The sequence below is a fragment of the Phyllobates terribilis genome, unplaced genomic scaffold (assembly GCF_046119375.1).
Source record: "Phyllobates terribilis strain yellow unplaced genomic scaffold, ASM4611937v1 Scaffold_25__1_contigs__length_18738178, whole genome shotgun sequence".
NCBI lineage: Eukaryota > Metazoa > Chordata > Amphibia > Anura > Dendrobatidae > Phyllobates > Phyllobates terribilis.
The window spans coordinates 15,954,407-15,974,223 of record NW_027362785.1 but is presented as its reverse complement, the minus strand read 5'-3'; the positions used below and the strand labels follow the sequence as shown (position 1 = coordinate 15,974,223).

The 19,817-nt window shown below is 48.1% G+C and overlaps 1 protein-coding gene across 1 annotated transcript in view; it reads left to right on the top strand.

The window, feature by feature from the left end:
• LOC141176408 (cilia- and flagella-associated protein 337-like) overlaps positions 1–19,817 on the top strand; it is a 421,035-nt gene that overhangs the window by 378,809 nt on the left and 22,409 nt on the right. The window contains exons 17-18 of the mRNA XM_073660392.1: positions 12,776–12,861; positions 15,715–15,800. Of these exons, the coding sequence (XP_073516493.1) occupies positions 12,776–12,861; positions 15,715–15,800 (172 nt within the window). The remainder of the gene's footprint in view (positions 1–12,775; positions 12,862–15,714; positions 15,801–19,817) is intronic.

Below are 19,817 nucleotides of genomic sequence, written 5' to 3'. Positions count from 1 at the left end.
GCTGCCCATCCTTCATGTTTGCACTGTATTATCTCCTATATGTGGCTGCCCATCCTCCATGTATACACTGTATTATCTCCTATATGTGGCTGCTCATCCTCCATGTTTACACTGTATTATCTCCTATATGTGGCTGCCCATCCTCCATGTTTGCACTGTATTATCTCCTATATGTGGCTGCCCATCCTCCATGTTTACACTGTATTATCTCCTATATGTGGCTGCCCATCCTCCATGTTTGCACTGTATTATCTCCTATACCTGGCTGCCCATCCTCCATGTTTACACTGTATTATCTCCTATATGTGGCTGCTCATCCTCCATGTTTACACTGTATTATCTCCTATATGTGGCTGCCCATCCTCCATGTATACACTGTATTATCTCCTATATGTGGCTGCCCATCCTCCATGTATACACTGTATTATCTCCTATATGTGGCTGCCCATCCTCCATGTTTACACTGTATTATCTCCTGTATGTGGCTGCCCATCCTCCATGTTTACACTGTATTATCTCCTATATGTGGCTGCTCATCCTCCATGTTTACACTGTATTATCTCCTATACCTGGCTGCCCATCCTCCATGTTTACACTGTATTATCTCCTATACCTGGCTGCCCATCCTCCATGTTTACACTGTATTATCTCCTATATGTGGCTGCTCATCCTCCATGTTTACACTGTATTATCTCCTATATGTGGCTGCCCATCCTCCATGTTTACACTGTATTATCTCCTATATGTGGCTGCCCATCCTCCATGTTTGCACTGTATTATCTCCTATATGTGGCTGCCCATCCTCCATGTTTACACTGTGTTATCTCCTATATGTGGCTGCGCATCCTCCTTGTTTACACTGTATTATCTCCTATATGTGGCTGCCCATCCTCCTTGTTTACACTGTATTATCTCCTATATGTGGCTGCCCATCCTCCATGTTTACACTGTATTATCTCCTATATGTGGCTGCCCATCCTCCATGTTTACACTGTATTATCTCCTATATGTGGCTGCCCATCCTCCTTGTTTACACTGTATTATCTCCTATATGTGGCTGCCCATCCTCCATGTTTACACTGTATTATCTCCTATATGTGGCTGCGCATCCTCCATGTATACACTGTATTATCTCCTATATGTGGCTGCCCATCCTCCTTGTTTACACTGTATTATCTCCTATATGTGGCTGCCCATCCTCCATGTTTACACTGTATTATCTCCTATATGTGGCTGCGCATCCTCCATGTATACACTGTATTATCTCCTATATGTGGCTGCTCATCCTCCATGTATACACTGTATTATCTCCTATATGTGGCTGCGCATCCTCCTTGTTTACACTGTATTATCTCCTGTATGTGGCTGCCCATCCTCCATGTATACACTGTATTATCTCCTGTATGTGGCTGCCCATCCTCCATGTTTACACTGTATTATCTCCTATATGTGGCTGCCCATCCTCCATGTTTACACTGTATTATCTCCTGTATGTGGCTGCCCATCCTCCATGTATACACTGTATTATCTCCTATATGTGGCTGCGCATCCTCCATGTATACACTGTATTATCTCCTATATGTGGCTGCCCATCCTCCATGTTTACACTGTATTATCTCCTATATGTGGCTGCCCATCCTCCATGTTTACACTGTATTATCTCCTATATGTGGCTGCTCATCCTCCATATTTACACTGTATTATCTCCTATATGTGGCTGCCCACCCTCCATGTTTACACTGTATTATCTCCTATATGTGGCTGCCCATCCTCCATGTTTACACTGTATTATCTCCTATATGTGGCTGCCCATCCTCCATGTTTACACTGTATTATCTCCTATATGTGGCTGCTCATCCTCCATGTTTACACTGTATTATCTCCTATATGTGGCTGCCCATCCTCCATGTTTACACTGTATTATCTCCTATATGTGGCTGCGCATCCTCCATGTATACACTGTATTATCTCCTATATGTGGCTGCCCATCCTCCATGTATACACTGTATTATCTCCTATATGTGGCTGCTCATCCTCCATATTTACACTGTATTATCTCCTATATGTGGCTGCCCATCCTCCATGTTTGCACTGTTATACCTCATATAATTGGCTGCGCATCCTCCATGTATACACTGTATTATCTCCTATATGTGGCTGCCCATCCTCCATGTTTACACTGTATTATCCCCTATATGTGGCTGCCCATCCTCCATGTTTACACTGTATTATCTCCTATATGTGGCTGTCCATCCTCCATGTTTACACTGTATTATCTCCTATATGTGGCTGCGCATCCTCCATGTATACACTGTATTATCCCCTATATGTGGCTGCCCATCCTCCATGTTTACACTGTATTATCTCCTATATGTGGCTGCCCATCCTCCATGTTTACACTGTATTATCTCCTATATGTGGCTGCCCATCCTCCATGTATACACTGTATTATCTCCTATATGTGGCTGCCCATCCTCCATGTTTACACTGTATTATTTCCTATATGTGGCTGTCCATCCTCCATGTTTACACTGTATTATCTCCTATATGTGGCTGCTCATCCTCCATGTTTACACTGTATTATCTCCTATATGTGGCTGCGCATCCTCCATGTTTACACTGTATTATCTCCTATATGTGGCTGCGCATCCTCCATGTTTACACTGTATTATCTCCTATATGTGGCTGCTCATCCTCCATGTTTACACTGTATTATTTCCTATATGTGGCTGCTCATCCTCCATGTATACACTGTATTATCTCCTATATGTGGCTGCGCATCCTCCATGTTTACACTGTATTATCTCCTATATGTGGCTGCCCATCCTCCATGTATACACTGTATTATCTCCTGTATGTGGCTGCGCATCCTCCATGTTTACACTGTATTATCTCCTATATGTGGCTGCCCATCCTCCATGTTTGCACTGTTATACCTCATATAATTGGCTGCGCATCCTCCATGTATACACTGTATTATCTCCTATATGTGGCTGCCCATCCTCCATGTTTACACTGTATTATCTCCTATATGTGGCTGCTCATCCTCCATGTATACACTGTATTTTCTCCTATATGTGGCTGCTCATCCTCCATGTATACACTGTATTATCTCCTATATGTGGCTGCCCATCCTCCATGTATACACTGTATTATCTCCTATATGTGGCTGCCCATCCTCCATGTTTACACTGTATTATCTCCTATATGTGGCTGCGCATCCTCCATGTTTACACTGTATTATCTCCTATATGTGGCTGCGCATCCTCCATGTATATGACGCGCCCCTGGGCCTGTGTCGCGCTGCGTTGCGCACGCGGGAGCTTACCCGGAGCCGGATCTCTTGAGGGTTGTAGTCTCGTGGCGGTGACCCGGTCCGTGCCCAGGGAGTCAAACTGAGCGGCGATGTATCAGCGGTAGATGTTGTACGACTACGCCACCCGTTGAATGCAGCTATGGAGCTGCCGCTGCAGGACAGTCCGCTGAGGCCGGTGGATGGATGGTGCAGCGTAGATGGTATAACCCCCAACGGGAGGGGTATGGCCTCAGGGCAGCAGATGTGGATGATGGGGGTAGCAGGAACCACTCGGAGACGGTACGGTGTAGTTCAGGGTCTTTACTGGTGACAACGATAGACCCTCCCGGAGTACTGGCTAGTGATTGGGGCCTGGTCAGTCCTTGAGCAGATGGGATCTCCCCTGGCCAGGCGGAGTTGTAGGCCTCCCAAACTGACTGTACTCTTCTGGCTACCTTGCTAGAAGCGGATATAAGTAGCCCACGTCCCTGAGTGTACCGTGTAGTGCTCACCCGTATGGCCGGTGACTCGGGGCCTTCTAATGGCTTCCGCTCCACGATGGCGGTGCTGGTCCCACGCGTGTGACCGTGCCTTCGGGCTTCTTGGCCAGAGGACCTGAAGTCCCCTGCCTGACGGATTCTGCTGCTGGGTAGGAGTTAGTCCCCACAGCCTCGGACTCCGGGTCCGGTAAGAAATCTTCTCAGTCAGGGCGAGCTCTGCAGCTGCCAGCCCCTGACTCCTTGTAACACTGCTCCCACAGAGCTCCTGATGTTTCTTCCTATGCTGCTTCTCTGTCTCTACTCTCCTTGACTGCTAACCCTGCCTCAGCCCCGGGTTGATATAGGGGAAGTCCTTCCCCTCTCAAGACTGGGCAGGAGGTGTGGCATGCACAGGATCCCTGACCAAAGGACCTCCCACCTGCTCTCAGACATAACATCTCTATCACTGTGGCAACCAGACCCCTGGGGTGTCACATTCCCCCCTAGTGAAATTTAGTACTCCGGGACTAAACATATATTTTTTTTTTTTTTTGAAAAACATAACAAGGTATAACAATAACAATACAATAAGAAAACACATAAAGATGGTTACGGCGTGTCCGCAACCGGGTGCAGTTTTGAAGAAAAGCAAGGTGTCCATTTCACCAAAACAGGGAGACGTAACCAGGTAGGGGTCTGTCCTACCCCGAGTCCTTAACAGTCTTTAGTCCGTCCTGGGTTACGCTCCAACTATGTACAAAAGATTCACGGTAAATCCACCAAGGACTCCTAAAAGTAACTAGAAACACATAATTATTTACAAGTAACAGACAGGTGATCACAAATAAAACAATTTAAACATTTCAAATCCTCCAACGTGCGGGTAACTGGCCTCTAGTGGCCCTAGTGGACCTACGGAGCTGACTGTCTAGCCCTGAACTACAGGGTGTAGGAGCTGTCAAGGGTAAACTGGGCAGCTGTCTACCGGCTCTTTGGCTCACTAGGGGTACGGCAGGCTCACTATAAGCAGAGGGTTGATCCTCCTGTTCTGCTTGTGTGGAGTCTTCTGCCTCCTGGACCGGCTGCTCTTCCAGCTCTACCTGTCGCTCCGTAGGTGCTTGGGATGCTGGTTGGAGGAAGGTGAGTACGGGTACCACAACTGCACCATTGACTTGAGTCCAAGACCGAGGGAAGTCCCCGAGCACAGTACTAACCATATCTTCCCTTTCCTCTACGGGTCGATGGTCTTCTTGTTCCTCTTCAGGGTTCCTCAGTTGTTCGGGACACTTCTTCAGGTGGTCCCGGGATACGATGGCTGTGGTTTCCCCTCCGTCTTTACTGATGGTACAAACCTTCGGGTTCTCGTGGCTTGAGGGCAGTACGGTGTACGGGTCCTTCTCCCACTGGTCGTCCAACTTGTGGAGCCGTCTCTTCCTCTTCAAGACCTGCTCTCCGGGTACCAGGGGAACAGCGGGAGCATACTGGTTGTAAGTTTTCTCTTGTCTTTCCCTAGCCTGACAGAGACTTCGCTCCACGCTCTCCTGTACTCTCCGGTACTGCTGCTGCCTCTCTGTGTCCCAGTCTGTTTCTGGTGAAGTGTCCTCGGGTGTCAGGACTCCCATTTCCAGGTCAACAGGTAACTTACCAGGTCTTGCCCTCATTAGGTAAGCCGGGGTACAGTTGGTGGAACTTACCGGGATGTGGTTGTATAGGTCCACCAGATCGGGCAACTTCTCAGGCCACAGACTGCGTTCTTCCAGGGGCAACGTTTTTAGAAGATCCATTACCACCTGGTTCATTTTCTCACAAAGTCCATTAGTTTGCGGATGGTAGGGTGTCGTCCTTATCTTCCGGCAGCCATACAGATTGCAGAATTCCTGGAAGACCTCCGCTTCAAAGGCAGGTCCCTGGTCCGTCAGCACTTGGTCCGGGTACCCGTGTGGACGGCAAAAGTGCTGCTGGAAGGCTCTAGCTGCTGTTTGAGCCGTTAAGTCCTTGACGGGGACGACAACCAGAAACCGGGAGTAATGATCCACGATGGTTAACGCGTAGACGTAGCCACTTCTGCTTGGGGTCAGTTTTACATGATCCAAGGCTACCAGTTCCAACGGTTGCCGGGTGACGATGGACTGCAGGGGAGTCTTCTGGCTGGCACGGTCCTTCCTTCTCAGGTTGCACGGGCCACAGTCTCTGCACCACTTCTCAATGGTTCCCCTCATGCCTACCCAGTGGAACCGCTCGCGCAGCAGGAACTCCAGCTTCTTCCACCCGAAGTGCCCAGCTCCGTCGTGGTATGCCTCCATCACCATGGCTGCGTCCCTTCGTGGCACCACTACTTGCCAGAGTAATTCATGCGTCCGGGAGTTAACCATTCTGTGGCACAACTTCCCTTTGTAAAGGAACAGTCGACTCTTCTCTGCCCATAGTTGTTTGGCTTCCTCCGGAGCGTCTGGTTCAAGGCGAGCCTCCGGCCGAGTCAGCATCTCCTTCACCAGTCGGACGGCAGGGTCGCTGTCTTGCGTTTCCGCCCAGTTGTAGTGGGGTAAGGGGTTCAACGTAGCAGTCTGCTTACTCCTTACCTGGTGGGAATACTGAATAGTCCCATGACGGTGGAACGCAGGGAGTTCAACTTCTTCCAGTCCCTCCGGATCTTCTCCTCCGTCCGGCAGGTTGGGCATCCTGGACAGGGCGTCCGCGTTGGTATTGGAGCGTCCTGCCCGGTATTTGATTGTGAACTCGTAGTTGGACAGACGGGCCATCCACCTCTGCTCCAGGGCACCGAGTCTTGCCGTGTCCAGGTGTGTCAGCGGGTTGTTATCCGTGTACACGGTGAACCGGGAAGAAGCGAGGTAATGCTTAAAGCGCTCGGTGACTGCCCATACCACGGCCAGGAACTCTAGCTTAAATGAGCTGTAATTCTCGGGGTTCCTTTCGGTGGGTCGCAGTTTTCGGCTGGCGTAGGCGATTACTCGTTCTTTCCCTTGCTGAATCTGGGACAGTACGGCTCCTAGCCCGATGTTACTGGCGTCGGTGTAGAGGATAAAGGGCTGGCTATAATCCGGGTACGCCAGGATTTCATCCCCCGTGAGGGCCATCTTCAGCTGGCGGAAGGACTCTTCTTCCAGCTCCTCCCATTTGAAGGGCGGCTTCTGGTTCTTGGCCTTCCGGGACTGGCCTATCAGGAGGTCCTGCATAGGTGCTGCCTTTTTGGTGAAACCGGGGATGAATCTGCGGTAGTAGCCTACCAACCCGAGGAACTGCCGCACTTCCTTTACACTGGAGGGACTTGGCCATTCCTTAATTGCGGTGATCTTATCAGGGTCGGGAGCCACTCCGTCAGCGCTCACCACGTGTCCCAGGTACTGCACCTTTGGCTTCAGGAGGTGACACTTAGAGGGCTTCACCTTCAGGCCGTAACTTGCCAGGGCTTCGAACACTTCCGCCAGATGTTTCAGGTGGTCCTCATAAGTCTTGGAATATACGATGACATCGTCCAGGTACAACAGGACCGTCTCGAAGTTTTTGTGTCCCAGACAGCACTCCATTAATCGTTGGAAGGTTCCTGGTGCGTTACAAAGTCCAAACGGCATGCAGGTAAACTCACTAAGTCCCATCGGGGTGGTGAATGCGGTCTTCTCCCGGTCCGCCTCTGCTACAGGAACCTGCCAGTACCCGCTAGTGAGATCCAAGGTGGAGAAGAAGTTAGCAGATCTTAAAGCAGCCAAAGACTCCTCTATCCTTGGTAAAGGGTACGCATCCTTGTGTGTGATACGGTTGATTTTCCGGTAATCTACACACATCCTCATAGTGTTGTCTTTCTTTTTGACTAAAACTAGTGGGGCTGCCCAGGGGCTACAGCTATCTCGGATTACCCCAGCCTCCTTCATGTCTCTAAGCATCCCCTTGGCGTGTTGGTAATGTGCAGGAGGTACGGGTCGATACCTCTCTTTTATGGGAGGATGATCTCCCGTGGGGATGCGGTGTTCTACCCCCTTGACTCGCCCGAAGTCTAACGGGTGTTTACTAAACACTCTCTCATACTCTTGAACCACCCGGTAGACTCCCTGTTTCTGGTGGGAGGGAGTGGAGTCAGTTCCCAAGTGTAGTTGCTGACACCAATCCTCCATTACTTTCTTAGAGCCGTTACCTTCCTCCGGGTGAGATGGAGGCAAGGGTTCCACAGACTGTATAGAGTTTTGGTTGATGGTATATAATTTGGCTAGCGTGGCATACCGGGGCAGGTACACTTCCCTCTCCCCGATATTGATTATGCGAACGGGCACCCTCCCATGGCGTACATTGACCACCCCCCGTGCTGTCAAAATGGTGGGCCTACTGTCTGAGTAAACTGGTTCTACCACTGCCTGGTAATCTCTACCTCTCGGACCAATAGCTGCCCGGCACCAAATCATCATTTCACTTTTTGGGGGCATGGCAATAGGGAAAGGGTCACACATTCTTACGCTACCAATCTCACCGCCGGAGAGTTCCACCTGTTGCCGTCGCATCAGTGCCCGGATCTCTTTCTGGAGCACCCGCTGCTCGCCGGAGCTGGCGTTCTTGGCAACCTGCTGTAGAAGGAAAATCACCTCTGCAAGACAATTTTCAATTACATTAGTTCCTAGAGTTATTTTTGGGTGACTCTCATGTTTGTCAATATCTACAATGATCAGTCCCTGGGCTGCCAGTTCGACTCTACCGATTTTGATGGTCACCTCTTTAAATCCGATCTGTGGCACGGGCTGGCCATTGCTGGCGATGATACTCAAGTCGTCGTCAGGGTAGCGGGTAATATCCGAGTCATTCCAGTACTGCTTAAAGAGCACGTACGGGATGGTGGTGACCTGTGACCCGGTGTCCAGTAGAGCACTCATGGGAATGCCATCCAGTACCACAGGCAAGACTGGACGTCCTCCCACATATCTGTCGCGCCAGTTCGATGGGCCTGGTGATCTTTTTCCTGGGGGTTGGCCCTCTACCCCAGGTTGTGCCCGTTTAAAGAACAGTACCTTGCCATATGTCCGGGTTGATTGCAGCGGCGGCAGATGGGTCGTCCGTCCTCGCTGTATCGGTCACTGGGTATTCCTCTGGCCGGTGGGGTCCTCCTTGGTCGATGCCACGGGATGTCCTCCGGTCCGGATGCCAGCTGGATCTTCCCTGGGATGGAAGCCTGTAAAGACTGCACAGTTCGGGTTAACGCAGCAACGCTCTTAGCTAGCTCTTGGACCTGATGGTGTAGGTCTGGAGCCGGGTCATTGTCCAAAGCCTGCGCATCAGCTCCCACAGGCCCTGCCGACAAGGGCGCCGCCTCCTGGTGGTAAGTGATAGCAGGGCGCCTGTGGGCCACAACGCCACCCGGTGCCGGTTCTCGGAGCACCCGGATGGCTCTGTCCTTGAACTGTGCAAAGCCCAGATGGGGATCCTGTAAGGCCATTGCCCGCAACTGGGTTCGGTGGGTATTACAATACAGTCCCTCTATAAACTGTTCGGTCAACAGCCTGTCCTCGTTTCCCACTCCATCAGGGTCGGTCTGCTTAATGGCCCTCAGGGCCTCTTGTAGGTTTAGTGCATAGTCCCTTATACTCTCATGCGCTCGCTGCTTGCACCCGTAGAATCTAAGCTTAATCTCGGCTGAGGTGCGGGTATCAAAGGTGTCCTTCAGCCGGGTTAGTATCCCTGCGACAGTCTTCCTCCCAGGTGGCCAGGATTTTACTTCCCTTTTGGCTGCCCCGGTTAGTTGGGCCACCAGGATGCTCACTTTTTGCTCTTCTGTGAGGGGGTACACCTGGAAGAGGCTATCCAGCTTTTCTCTAAAGTCATGCAGGGTATGTGACTCCCCTGAGTACTGGGGTAGCCAAGCTGCTCCCGGGATATAGGGCATGGTGAAGGGCATAACTGCAGCAGCGGTAGCGCTGGCGGGGGTTGAGGCAGTGAAGCTCTCCTCCGTATCCGACATCTTCCTCCCCCCTAGTGGACCGTGGCCTACCTTGCGATGATCCTCTTCCGTAGGCCGCGGCTCCGCAGTGGATCGTCAGGGTTGAGGACCTTCCGTCGCGCTCCTGTGACGTCGGCGTCTGCTGGGCTCCTTCCAGGACCTTACGCAACGTCCGGACGTGAGGCGGGGCTTCAGTTCTCGCGCGCTTTCGGAGTCCACGCCCCTCTTCTTCCCGCGCGGCGTCCTCAAGATGGCGTCCAATGGCGGGAAAACTCCACGGATGGCGGGAAGAAGGCAGAAGATGGCGCCGGATGGCGGGAAACTTCACCGATGGCGGGAAGAAGGCTGAAGATGGCGCCGGATGGCGGGAATCTTCACCACAGGTAAGTTTGAAAAGTCTCTTTTTCAGGCACGCAGTACCCGGTGGTTGCGGGCACGAAATCCTGCCGACTACGCCAAAAGTTGACGCGCCCCTGGGCCTGTGTCGCGCTGCATTGCGCACGCGGGAGCTTACCCGGAGCCGGATCTCTTGAGGGTTGTAGTCTCGTGGCGGTGACCCGGTCCGTGCCCAGGGAGTCAAACTGAGCGGCGATGTATCAGCGGTAGATGTTGTACGACTAGGCCACCCGTTGAATGCAGCTATGGAGCTGCCGCTGCAGGACAGTCCGCTGAGGCCGGTGGATGGATGGTGCAGCGTAGATGGTATAACCCCCAACGGGAGGGGTATGGCCTCAGGGCAGCAGATGTGGATGATGGGGGTAGCAGGAACCACTCGGAGACGGTACGGTGTAGTTCAGGGTCTTTACTGGTGACAACGATAGACCCTCCCGGAGTACTGGCTAGTGATTGGGGCCTGGTCAGTCCTTGAGCAGATGGGATCTCCCCTGGCCAGGCGGAGTTGTAGGCCTCCCAAACTGACTGTACTCTTCTGGCTACCTTGCTAGAAGCGGATATAAGTAGCCCACGTCCCTGAGTGTACCGTGTAGTGCTCACCCGTATGGCCGGTGACTCGGGGCCTTCTAATGGCTTCCGCTCCACGATGGCGGTGCTGGTCCCACGCGTGTGACCGTGCCTTCGGGCTTCTTGGCCAGAGGACCTGAAGTCCCCTGCCTGACGGATTCTGCTGCTGGGTAGGAGTTAGTCCCCACAGCCTCGGACTCCGGGTCCGGTAAGAAATCTTCTCAGTCAGGGCGAGCTCTGCAGCTGCCAGCCCCTGACTCCTTGTAACACTGCTCCCACAGAGCTCCTGATGTTTCTTCCTATGCTGCTTCTCTGTCTCTACTCTCCTTGACTGCTAACCCTGCCTCAGCCCCGGGTTGATATAGGGGAAGTCCTTCCCCTCCCAAGACTGGGCAGGAGGTGTGGCATGCACAGGATCCCTGACCAAAGGACCTCCCACCTGCTCTCAGACATAACATCTCTATCACTGTGGCAACCAGACCCCTGGGGTGTCACATATACACTGTATTATCTCCTATATGTGGCTGCGCATCCTCCATGTTTACACTGTATTATCTCCTATATGTGGCTGCCCATCCTCCATGTTTACACTGTATTATCTCCTGTATGTGGCTGCCCATCCTCCATGTTTACACTGTATTATCTCCTATATGTGGCTGCTCATCCTCCATGTTTACACTGTATTATCTCCTATATGTGGCTGCCCATCCTCCATGTATACACTGTATTATCTCCTATATGTGGCTGCCCATCCTCCATGTTTACACTGTATTATCTCCTATATGTGGCTGCGCATCCTCCATGTTTACACTGTATTATCTCCTATATGTGGCTGCCCATCCTCCATGTTTACACTGTATTATCTCCTATATGTGGCTGCCCATCCTCCATGTTTACACTGTATTATCTCCTATATGTGGCTGCCCATCCTCCAGGTTTACACTGTATTATCTCCTATATGTGGCTGCCCATCCTCCATGTTTACACTGTATTATCTCCTATATGTGGCTGCCCATCCTCCAGGTTTACACAGTATTATCTCCTATATGTGGCTGCCCATCCTCCATGTTTACACTGTATTATCTCCTATATGTGGCTGCGCATCCTCCATGTTTACACTGTATTATCTCCTATATGTGGCTGCGCATCCTCCATGTTTACACTGTGTTATCTCCTATATGTGGCTGCCCATCCTCCATGTATACACTGTATTATCTCCTATATGTGGCTGCCCATCCTCCATGTTTACACTGTGTTATCTCCTATATGTGGCTGCCCATCCTCCATGTTTACACTGTATTATCTCCTATATGTGGCTGCCCATCCTCCATGTTTACACTGTATTATCTCCTATATGTGGCTGCTCATCCTCCATGTATACACTGTATTATCCCCTATATGTGGCTGCCCATCCTCCATGTTTACACTGTATTATCTCCTATATGTGGCTGCCCATCCTCCATGTTTACACTGTATTATCTCCTATATGTGGCTGCCCATCCTCCATGTTTACACTGTATTATCTCCTATATGTGGCTGCCCATCCTCCATGTATACACTGTATTATCTCCTATATGTGGCTGCCCATCCTCCATGTTTACACTGTGTTATCTCCTATATGTGGCTGCCCATCCTCCATGTTTACACTGTATTATCTCCTATATGTGGCTGCCCATCCTCCATGTTTACACTGTATTATCTCCTATATGTGGCTGCTCATCCTCCATGTATACACTGTATTATCCCCTATATGTGGCTGCCCATCCTCCATGTTTACACTGTATTATCTCCTATATGTGGCTGCCCATCCTCCATGTTTACACTGTATTATCTCCTATATGTGGCTGCCCATCCTCCATGTTTACACTGTATTATCTCCTATATGTGGCTGCCCATCCTCCATGTATACACTGTATTATCTCCTATATGTGGCTGCCCATCCTCCATGTATACACTGTATTATCCCCTATATGTGGCTGCTCATCCTCCATATGTACACTGTATTATCTCCTATATGTGGCTGCCCACCCTCCATGTTTGCACTGTTATACCTCATATAATTGGCTCCCATGTGGCAATGATTTATTTTTTATGTTCTTCTACTAGGTTTGGTAATGCCCAAGAAATCAAAAGTGGATTTTGGCCCCAGAAGGTTGATGCGGCTGCAGCAGCTGGAGGCCGAGAAGAGAAAGGTGGGCGATATGTGTTTCCCCATGTTACTGCGCTCTATCATTGGTCAAAGAAGCCTAGAAATCATGACAGCCCCAAACACCTGTTAATGGAGGAGTGGTGTGAAGAGGTAAAGGACCCCCGATCTGCTGTCCCTACTGCAGTGGTCTCTGATCTGCTCAGGGTTGTTGCTGTGGAGAGGATGTGGCTTCCATTCTCAAGACGCTGGTGAGCTCAATCCCAAAGCTGCAATTAGTGGAGAGAGGATCTGGCCCAGACAGTGACATCACCAGGAGCTGCGGCTGCTGTGGTCAGACCAGATGACCACCAGGACCAAGCATGGGTCATACGTGCCCACGAGTAGTATCTATCCACCTCTGTAACAAAATATACTGTATACACACACACACACAGTACAGACCAAAAGTTTGGACACACCTTCTCTTTTAAAGATTTTTCTGTATTTTCATGACTATGAAAATTGTACATTCACACTGAAGGCATCAAAACTATAAATTACCACCTGTGGAATTATATACTTAACAAAAAAGTGTGAAACTACTGAAAATATGTCTTATATTCTAGGGTCTTCACAGTAGCCACCTTTTCCTTTGATGACTGCTTTGCACACTCTTGGCATTCTCTTGATGACCTTCAAGAGGTAGTCACCGGAAATGGTCTTCCAACAATCTTGAAGGAGTTCCCAGAGATGCTTAGCACTTGTTGGCCCTTTTGCCTTCACTCTGCGGTCCAGCTCACCCCAAACCATCTCGATTGGGTTCAGGTCTGGTGACTGTGGAGGCCAGGTCATCTGGCGTAGCACCCCATCACTCTCCTTCTTGGTCAAATAGCCCTTACACAGCCTGGAGGAGTGTTTGGGGTCATTGTCCTGTTGAAAAATAAATGATCGTCCAACTAAACGCAAACCGGATGGAATAGCATGCCGCTGCAAGATGCTGTGGTAGCCATGCTGGTTGAGTATGCCTTCAATTTTGAATAAATTCCCAACAGTGTCACCAGCAAAGCACCCCCACACCATCACACCTCCTCCCCCATGCTTCACGGTGGGAACCAGGCATGTAGAGTCCATCCATTCACCTTTTCTGCGTCGCACAAAGACACGGTGCTTGGAACCAAAGATCTCAAATTTGGACTCATCAGACTAAAGCACAGATTTCCACTGGTCTAATGTCCATTCCTTGTGTTCTTTAGCCCAAACAAGTCTCTTCTGCTTGTTGCCTGTCCTTAGCAGTGGTTTCCTAGCAGCTATTTTACCATGAAGGCCTGCTGCACAAAGTCTCCTCTTAACAGTTGTTGTAGAGATGTGTCTGCTGCTAGAACTCTGTGTGGCATTGACCTGGTCTCTAATCTGAGCTGCTGATAACCTACGATTTCTGAGGCTGGTGACTCGGATAAACTTATCCTCAGAAGCAGAGGTGACTCTTGGTCTTCCTTTCCTGGGGCGGTCCTCATTTGAGCCAGTTTCTTTGTAGCGCTTGATGGTTTTTGCAACTGCACTTGGGGACACTTTAAAGTTTTCCCAATTTTTCGGACTGACTGACCTTCATTTCTTAAAGTAATGATGGCCACTAGTTTTTCTTTACTTAGCTGCTTTTTTCTTGCCATAATACAAATTCTAACAGTCTATTCAGTAGGACTATCAGCTGTGTATCCACCAGACTTCTGCACAACACAACTGATGGTCCCAACCCCATTTATAAGGCAAGAAATCCCACTTATTAAACCTGACAGGGCACACCTGTGAAGGGAAGACCATTTCCGGTGACTACCTCTTGAAGCTCATCAAGAGAATGCCAAGAGTGTGCAAAGCAGTCATCAAAGCAAAAGGTGGCTACTGTGAAGAACCTAGAATATAAGACATATTTTCGGTTGTTTCACACTTTTTTGTTAAGTATATAATTCCACATGTGGTAATTCATAGTTTTGATGCCTTCAGTGTGAATGTACAATTTTCATAGTCATGGAAATACAGAAAAATCTTTAAATGAGAAGGTGTGTCCAAACTTTTGGTTTGTACTGTACATTGGGCTTGTTGCTCGGGTCGAGCACCTGAGTATTCCAATGTGCTCGCCCCGAGCTTCGAGCACCCGAGCATTTTAGTGCTCACTCATCACTATTAGATTCTTTATATCAATTGACATGATGGAGAAGTGTCTCCCGCGAAGCCTCAGCATTGAGGACTCAGAGAAATGGGCAACTGAGGGCCGGAGATGCAGGGGATGGCCGAGGAGACATCAGCAGAAGAGACATCATGGTGACATCTAGCAGTGGCATCAACTCAGACCTAGCAGCGAACAGTGGACCAGCAACACCATCGACTGTGCGAAGATGGTGTCTTCATGGAAGAACTATGGCCATAAATCAGAATCCAGCACAAAACATTGGAACCGGGGGTAATAATGTCAGCAGGTCCCCAGAGTGGGAAAATGTGGAAGATTCGGCAGTAACCAGAGAGAAACACAATAGTGAGGGTCTGCAGGACCCCTCCATCCATCTACACCCATATAATTAGGATCTCCATCTCCATCCGTAGTCATTAATATGGAGAAAAGTATGTGCCCCACCCCCTACATCCACCTCTGGGGGCTTCTCTGTCCTCATCTACATCCATAGACATTAATATGGAGAAAGTATGTGCCCCCCACATCCACCTCCGTGGGCTTCTCTGTCCCCATCTACATTCATCGACATACAAGCCATGATCTCAGTGATTTAGAAACAATGATGAGGACTGATAGGGACGGTTAAAATTGGGGAAGATCAATGAGGACTGAGAAGGTGGCCAGGGAGCTGGGGTGAACTCTTGCAGGGTCCATAGTATCAGGGTTACATTTCTGAACCTTTTGTTTCTGCAGAAACATCATTAATCTCAAAATGTTCTGATTTGGGGATAGAAATTACAGCAGCCATGTTGGGAGAGATGTGGACCCCCAGTAAAGAGGTAAATGAGGGGTGTGAAGACCAGAAATGTCTCTCTGACCATAACTATGTATTATGAGGGTCCTCAAAAGTATTGCTGACAATAATTGTTTATTACTAGGGTCTGCACATGTATTGCTGAATGTAGCTGTGTATTACTGGGGTCTGCACATGTATTGTTGACTGTAGCTGTGTATTACTGGGGTCTGCACATGTATTGCTGACTGTAGCTGTGTATTACTGGGGTCTGCACGTGTATTGCTGACTGTAGCTGTGTATTACTGGGGTCTGCACATGTATTGCTGACTGGAGCTGTGTATTACTGGGGTCTGCACATGTATTGCTGACTGGAGCTGTGTATTACTGGGGTCTGTACATGTATTGCTGACTGGAACTGTGTATTACTGGGGTCTGCACATGTGTTGCTGACTGTAGCTGTGTATTACTGGGGTCTGCACATGTATTGCTGACTGGAGCTGTGTATTACTGGGGTCTGCACATGTATTGCTGACTGGAGCTGTGTATTACTGGGGTCTGCACATGTATTGCTGAATGTAGCTCTGTATTACTGGGGTCTGCACATGTATTGCTGACTGGAGCTGTGTATTACTGGGGTCTGCACATGTATTGCTGACTGTAGCTGTGTATTGCTGAGGTCTGCACATGTATTGCTGACTGGAGCTGTGTATTACTGAGGTCTGCACATGTATTGCTGACTGGAGCTGTGTATTACTGGGGTCTGCACATGGATTTCTGACTGCAGCTGTGTATTACTGGGGTCTGCACATGTATTTCTGAATGTAGCTGTGTATTACTGGGGTCTGCACATGGATTTCTGACTGCAGCTGTGTATTACTGGGGTCTGCACATGTATTGCTGACTGTAGCTGTGTATTGCTGAGGTCTGCACATGTATTGCTGACTGTAGCTGTGTATTGCTGAGGTCTGCACATGTATTGCTGACTGTAGCTGTGTATTACTGAGGTCTGCACATGTATTGCTGAATGTAGTTGTGTATTACTGGGGTCTGCACATGTATTGCTGACTGTAGCTGTGTATTACTTGGGTCTGCCAGTGTATCGCTGACTGTAGCTGTGTATTACTGGGGTCTGCACATGTATTGCTGACTGTAGTTGTGTATTACTTGGGTCTGCCAGCGTATCGCTGACTGTAGATGTGTATTACTGAGATCTGCATGTGTATCGGTGACTGTAGCTGTGTATTACCAGGGTCTGTACACAAATCACTGACTGTAACTGTGTATTATCGGGGTCTGCATGTGTATCGCTGACTAGATGTATCACTGACTGTAACTGTGCATTATCGGGGTCTGCATGTGTATCGCTGACTGTAAATGTATATTACCAAGGTCTGCAAGTGCATCACTGACTGTAGTTGTGTATTATTAGGGGCAACATGTGGATCTATGACTGTAGCTGTGTATTACTGGTGTCTTCATGTGTATCACTGACTGAAAATGTGTATTACTGGGGTCTGCACGTGAATTGCTGACTGTAGCTGTGTATTACCCAGGTCTGCCAGTGTATTGCTGACTGTAGCTGTGTATTATTGGGGTCTGCATGTATATCACTGACTATAGCTGTGTATTATCAGGGTCTGCATGTATATCTCTGACTGTAAATATGTATTATCCGGGTCTGCATGTGTATCACTGATTGTAAATCTGTATTATTGGGGTCTGCATGTATATCATTGACTATAAATTTGTATTATCGGGGTCTGCATGTGTATCACTGACTGTAGCGGTGTATTATCGGGATCTGCATGTGTATCACTGACTGTAGCTGTGTATTATCAGGGTCTGCATGTGTATCACTGACTGTAAATATGTATTATCCGGGTCTGCATGTGTATCACTGATTGTAAATCTGTATTATTGGGGTCTGCATGTATATCATTGACTATAAATTTGTATTATCGGGGTCTGCATGTGTATCACTGACTGTAGCGGTGTATTATCGGGATCTGCATGTGTATCACTGACTGTAGCTGTGTATTATCCGGGTCTGCATGTGTATCACTGACTGTAGCGGTGTATTATCGGGATCTGCATGTGTATCACTGACTGTAGCTGTGTATTATCGGGGTCTGCATGTATATCTCTGACTATAAATATGTATTATCCGGGTCTGCATGTGTATCACTGATTGTAAATCTGTATTATTGGGGTCTGCATGTATATCATTGACTATAAATTTGTATTATCGGGGTCTGCATGTATATCACTGACTGTAGCTGTGTATTATCGGGGTCTGCATGTATATCACTGACTGTAAATATGTATTATCGGGGCCTGCATGTGTATAACTGACTGTAAATATGTATTATCCGGGTCTGCATGTGTATCACTGATTGTAAATCTGTATTATTGGGGTCTGCATGTATATCATTGACTATAAATTTGTATTATCGGGGTCTGCATGTATATCACTGACTGTAGCTGTGTATTATCGGGGTCTGCATGTATATCACTGACTGTAAATATGTATTATCGGGGCCTGCATGTGTATAACTGACTGTAAATATGTATTATCCGGGTCTGCATGTATATCACTGACTGTAAATGTCTATTATCAGGGTCTGCATGTGTATCACTGACTATAGCTGTGTATTATCAGGGTCTGCATGTGTATCACTGACTGTAAATATGTATTATCGGGGTCTAAATGTGTATCTCTGACTGTAAATATGTATTATCGGGGTCTGCATGTGTATCACTGACTGTAAATATGTATTATCGGGGTCTAAATGTGTATCTCTGACTGTAAATATGTATTATCGGGGTCTGCATGTGTATCACTGACTATAGCTGTGTATTATCGGGGTCTGAATGTGTATCACTGACTGTAAATATGTATTATCGGGGTCTAAATGTATATCACTGACTATAAATCTGTATTATTGGGGTCTGCAAGTATATCACTGACTTTAAATATGTATTATCGGGGTCTGCATGTATATCACTGACTGTAAATGTCTATTATCGGGGTCTGCATGTCTATCACTGACTATAGCTGTGTATTATCGGGGTCTGCATGTATATCACTGACTGTAAATGTCTATTATCGGGGTCTGCATGTATATCATTGACTGTAAATATGTATTATCGGGGTCTGCATGTATATCACTGACTATAAATCTGTATTATTGGGGTCTGCATGTCTATCACTGACTGTAGCTGTGTATTATCGGGGTCTGCATGTGTATCATTGACTGTAAATATGTATTATCGGGGTCTGCATGTATATCACTGACTATAAATCTGTATTATTGGGGTCTGCATGTATATCACTGACTGTAGCTGTGTATTATCGGGGTCTGCATGTGTATCATTGACTGTAAATATGTATTATCGGGGTCTGCATGTATATCACTGACTATAAATCTGTATTATTGGGGTCTGCATGTATATCACTGACTGTAAATATGTATTATCAGGGTCTGCATGTATATCACTGACTGTAGCTGTCTATTATCGGGGTCTGCATGTCTATCACTGACTGTAGCTGTGTATTATCGGGGTCTGCATGTGTATCACTGACTGTAGCTGTGTATTATCGGGGTCTGCATGTATATCGCTGATCACAAATTAGCTCATTCAAGGATCTATGCCTATGTGAATACAGGCCAAAACCCACCATAAATATCACAACATGAAATACGGGTAATAAAAACGCCCAACAACCAGAGTATATTAGGCCATAAATCTTTATTACTTATTTATAAAAAATCAAACACATAAGTGCTATGGACGGGGATGCACTCTCCTTATGTAATATGGTCCCTGATCATGTAATATGGTCCCTGATCATGTAGTATGGTCCCTGATCATGTAGTATGGTCCCTGATCATGTAATATGGTCCCTGATCGCAGACAAGAGGTTATTTAATTAGGTGTAAAGCAATAAGTGCAGGAAATTACTGTAAAGTCAATCCACTGCTCTGTACCAATCACACAGCACCATTATTAATTTAATAAGTGCTTATTAGTAGAGATGAGCGGTGTTCGACTAGAACTG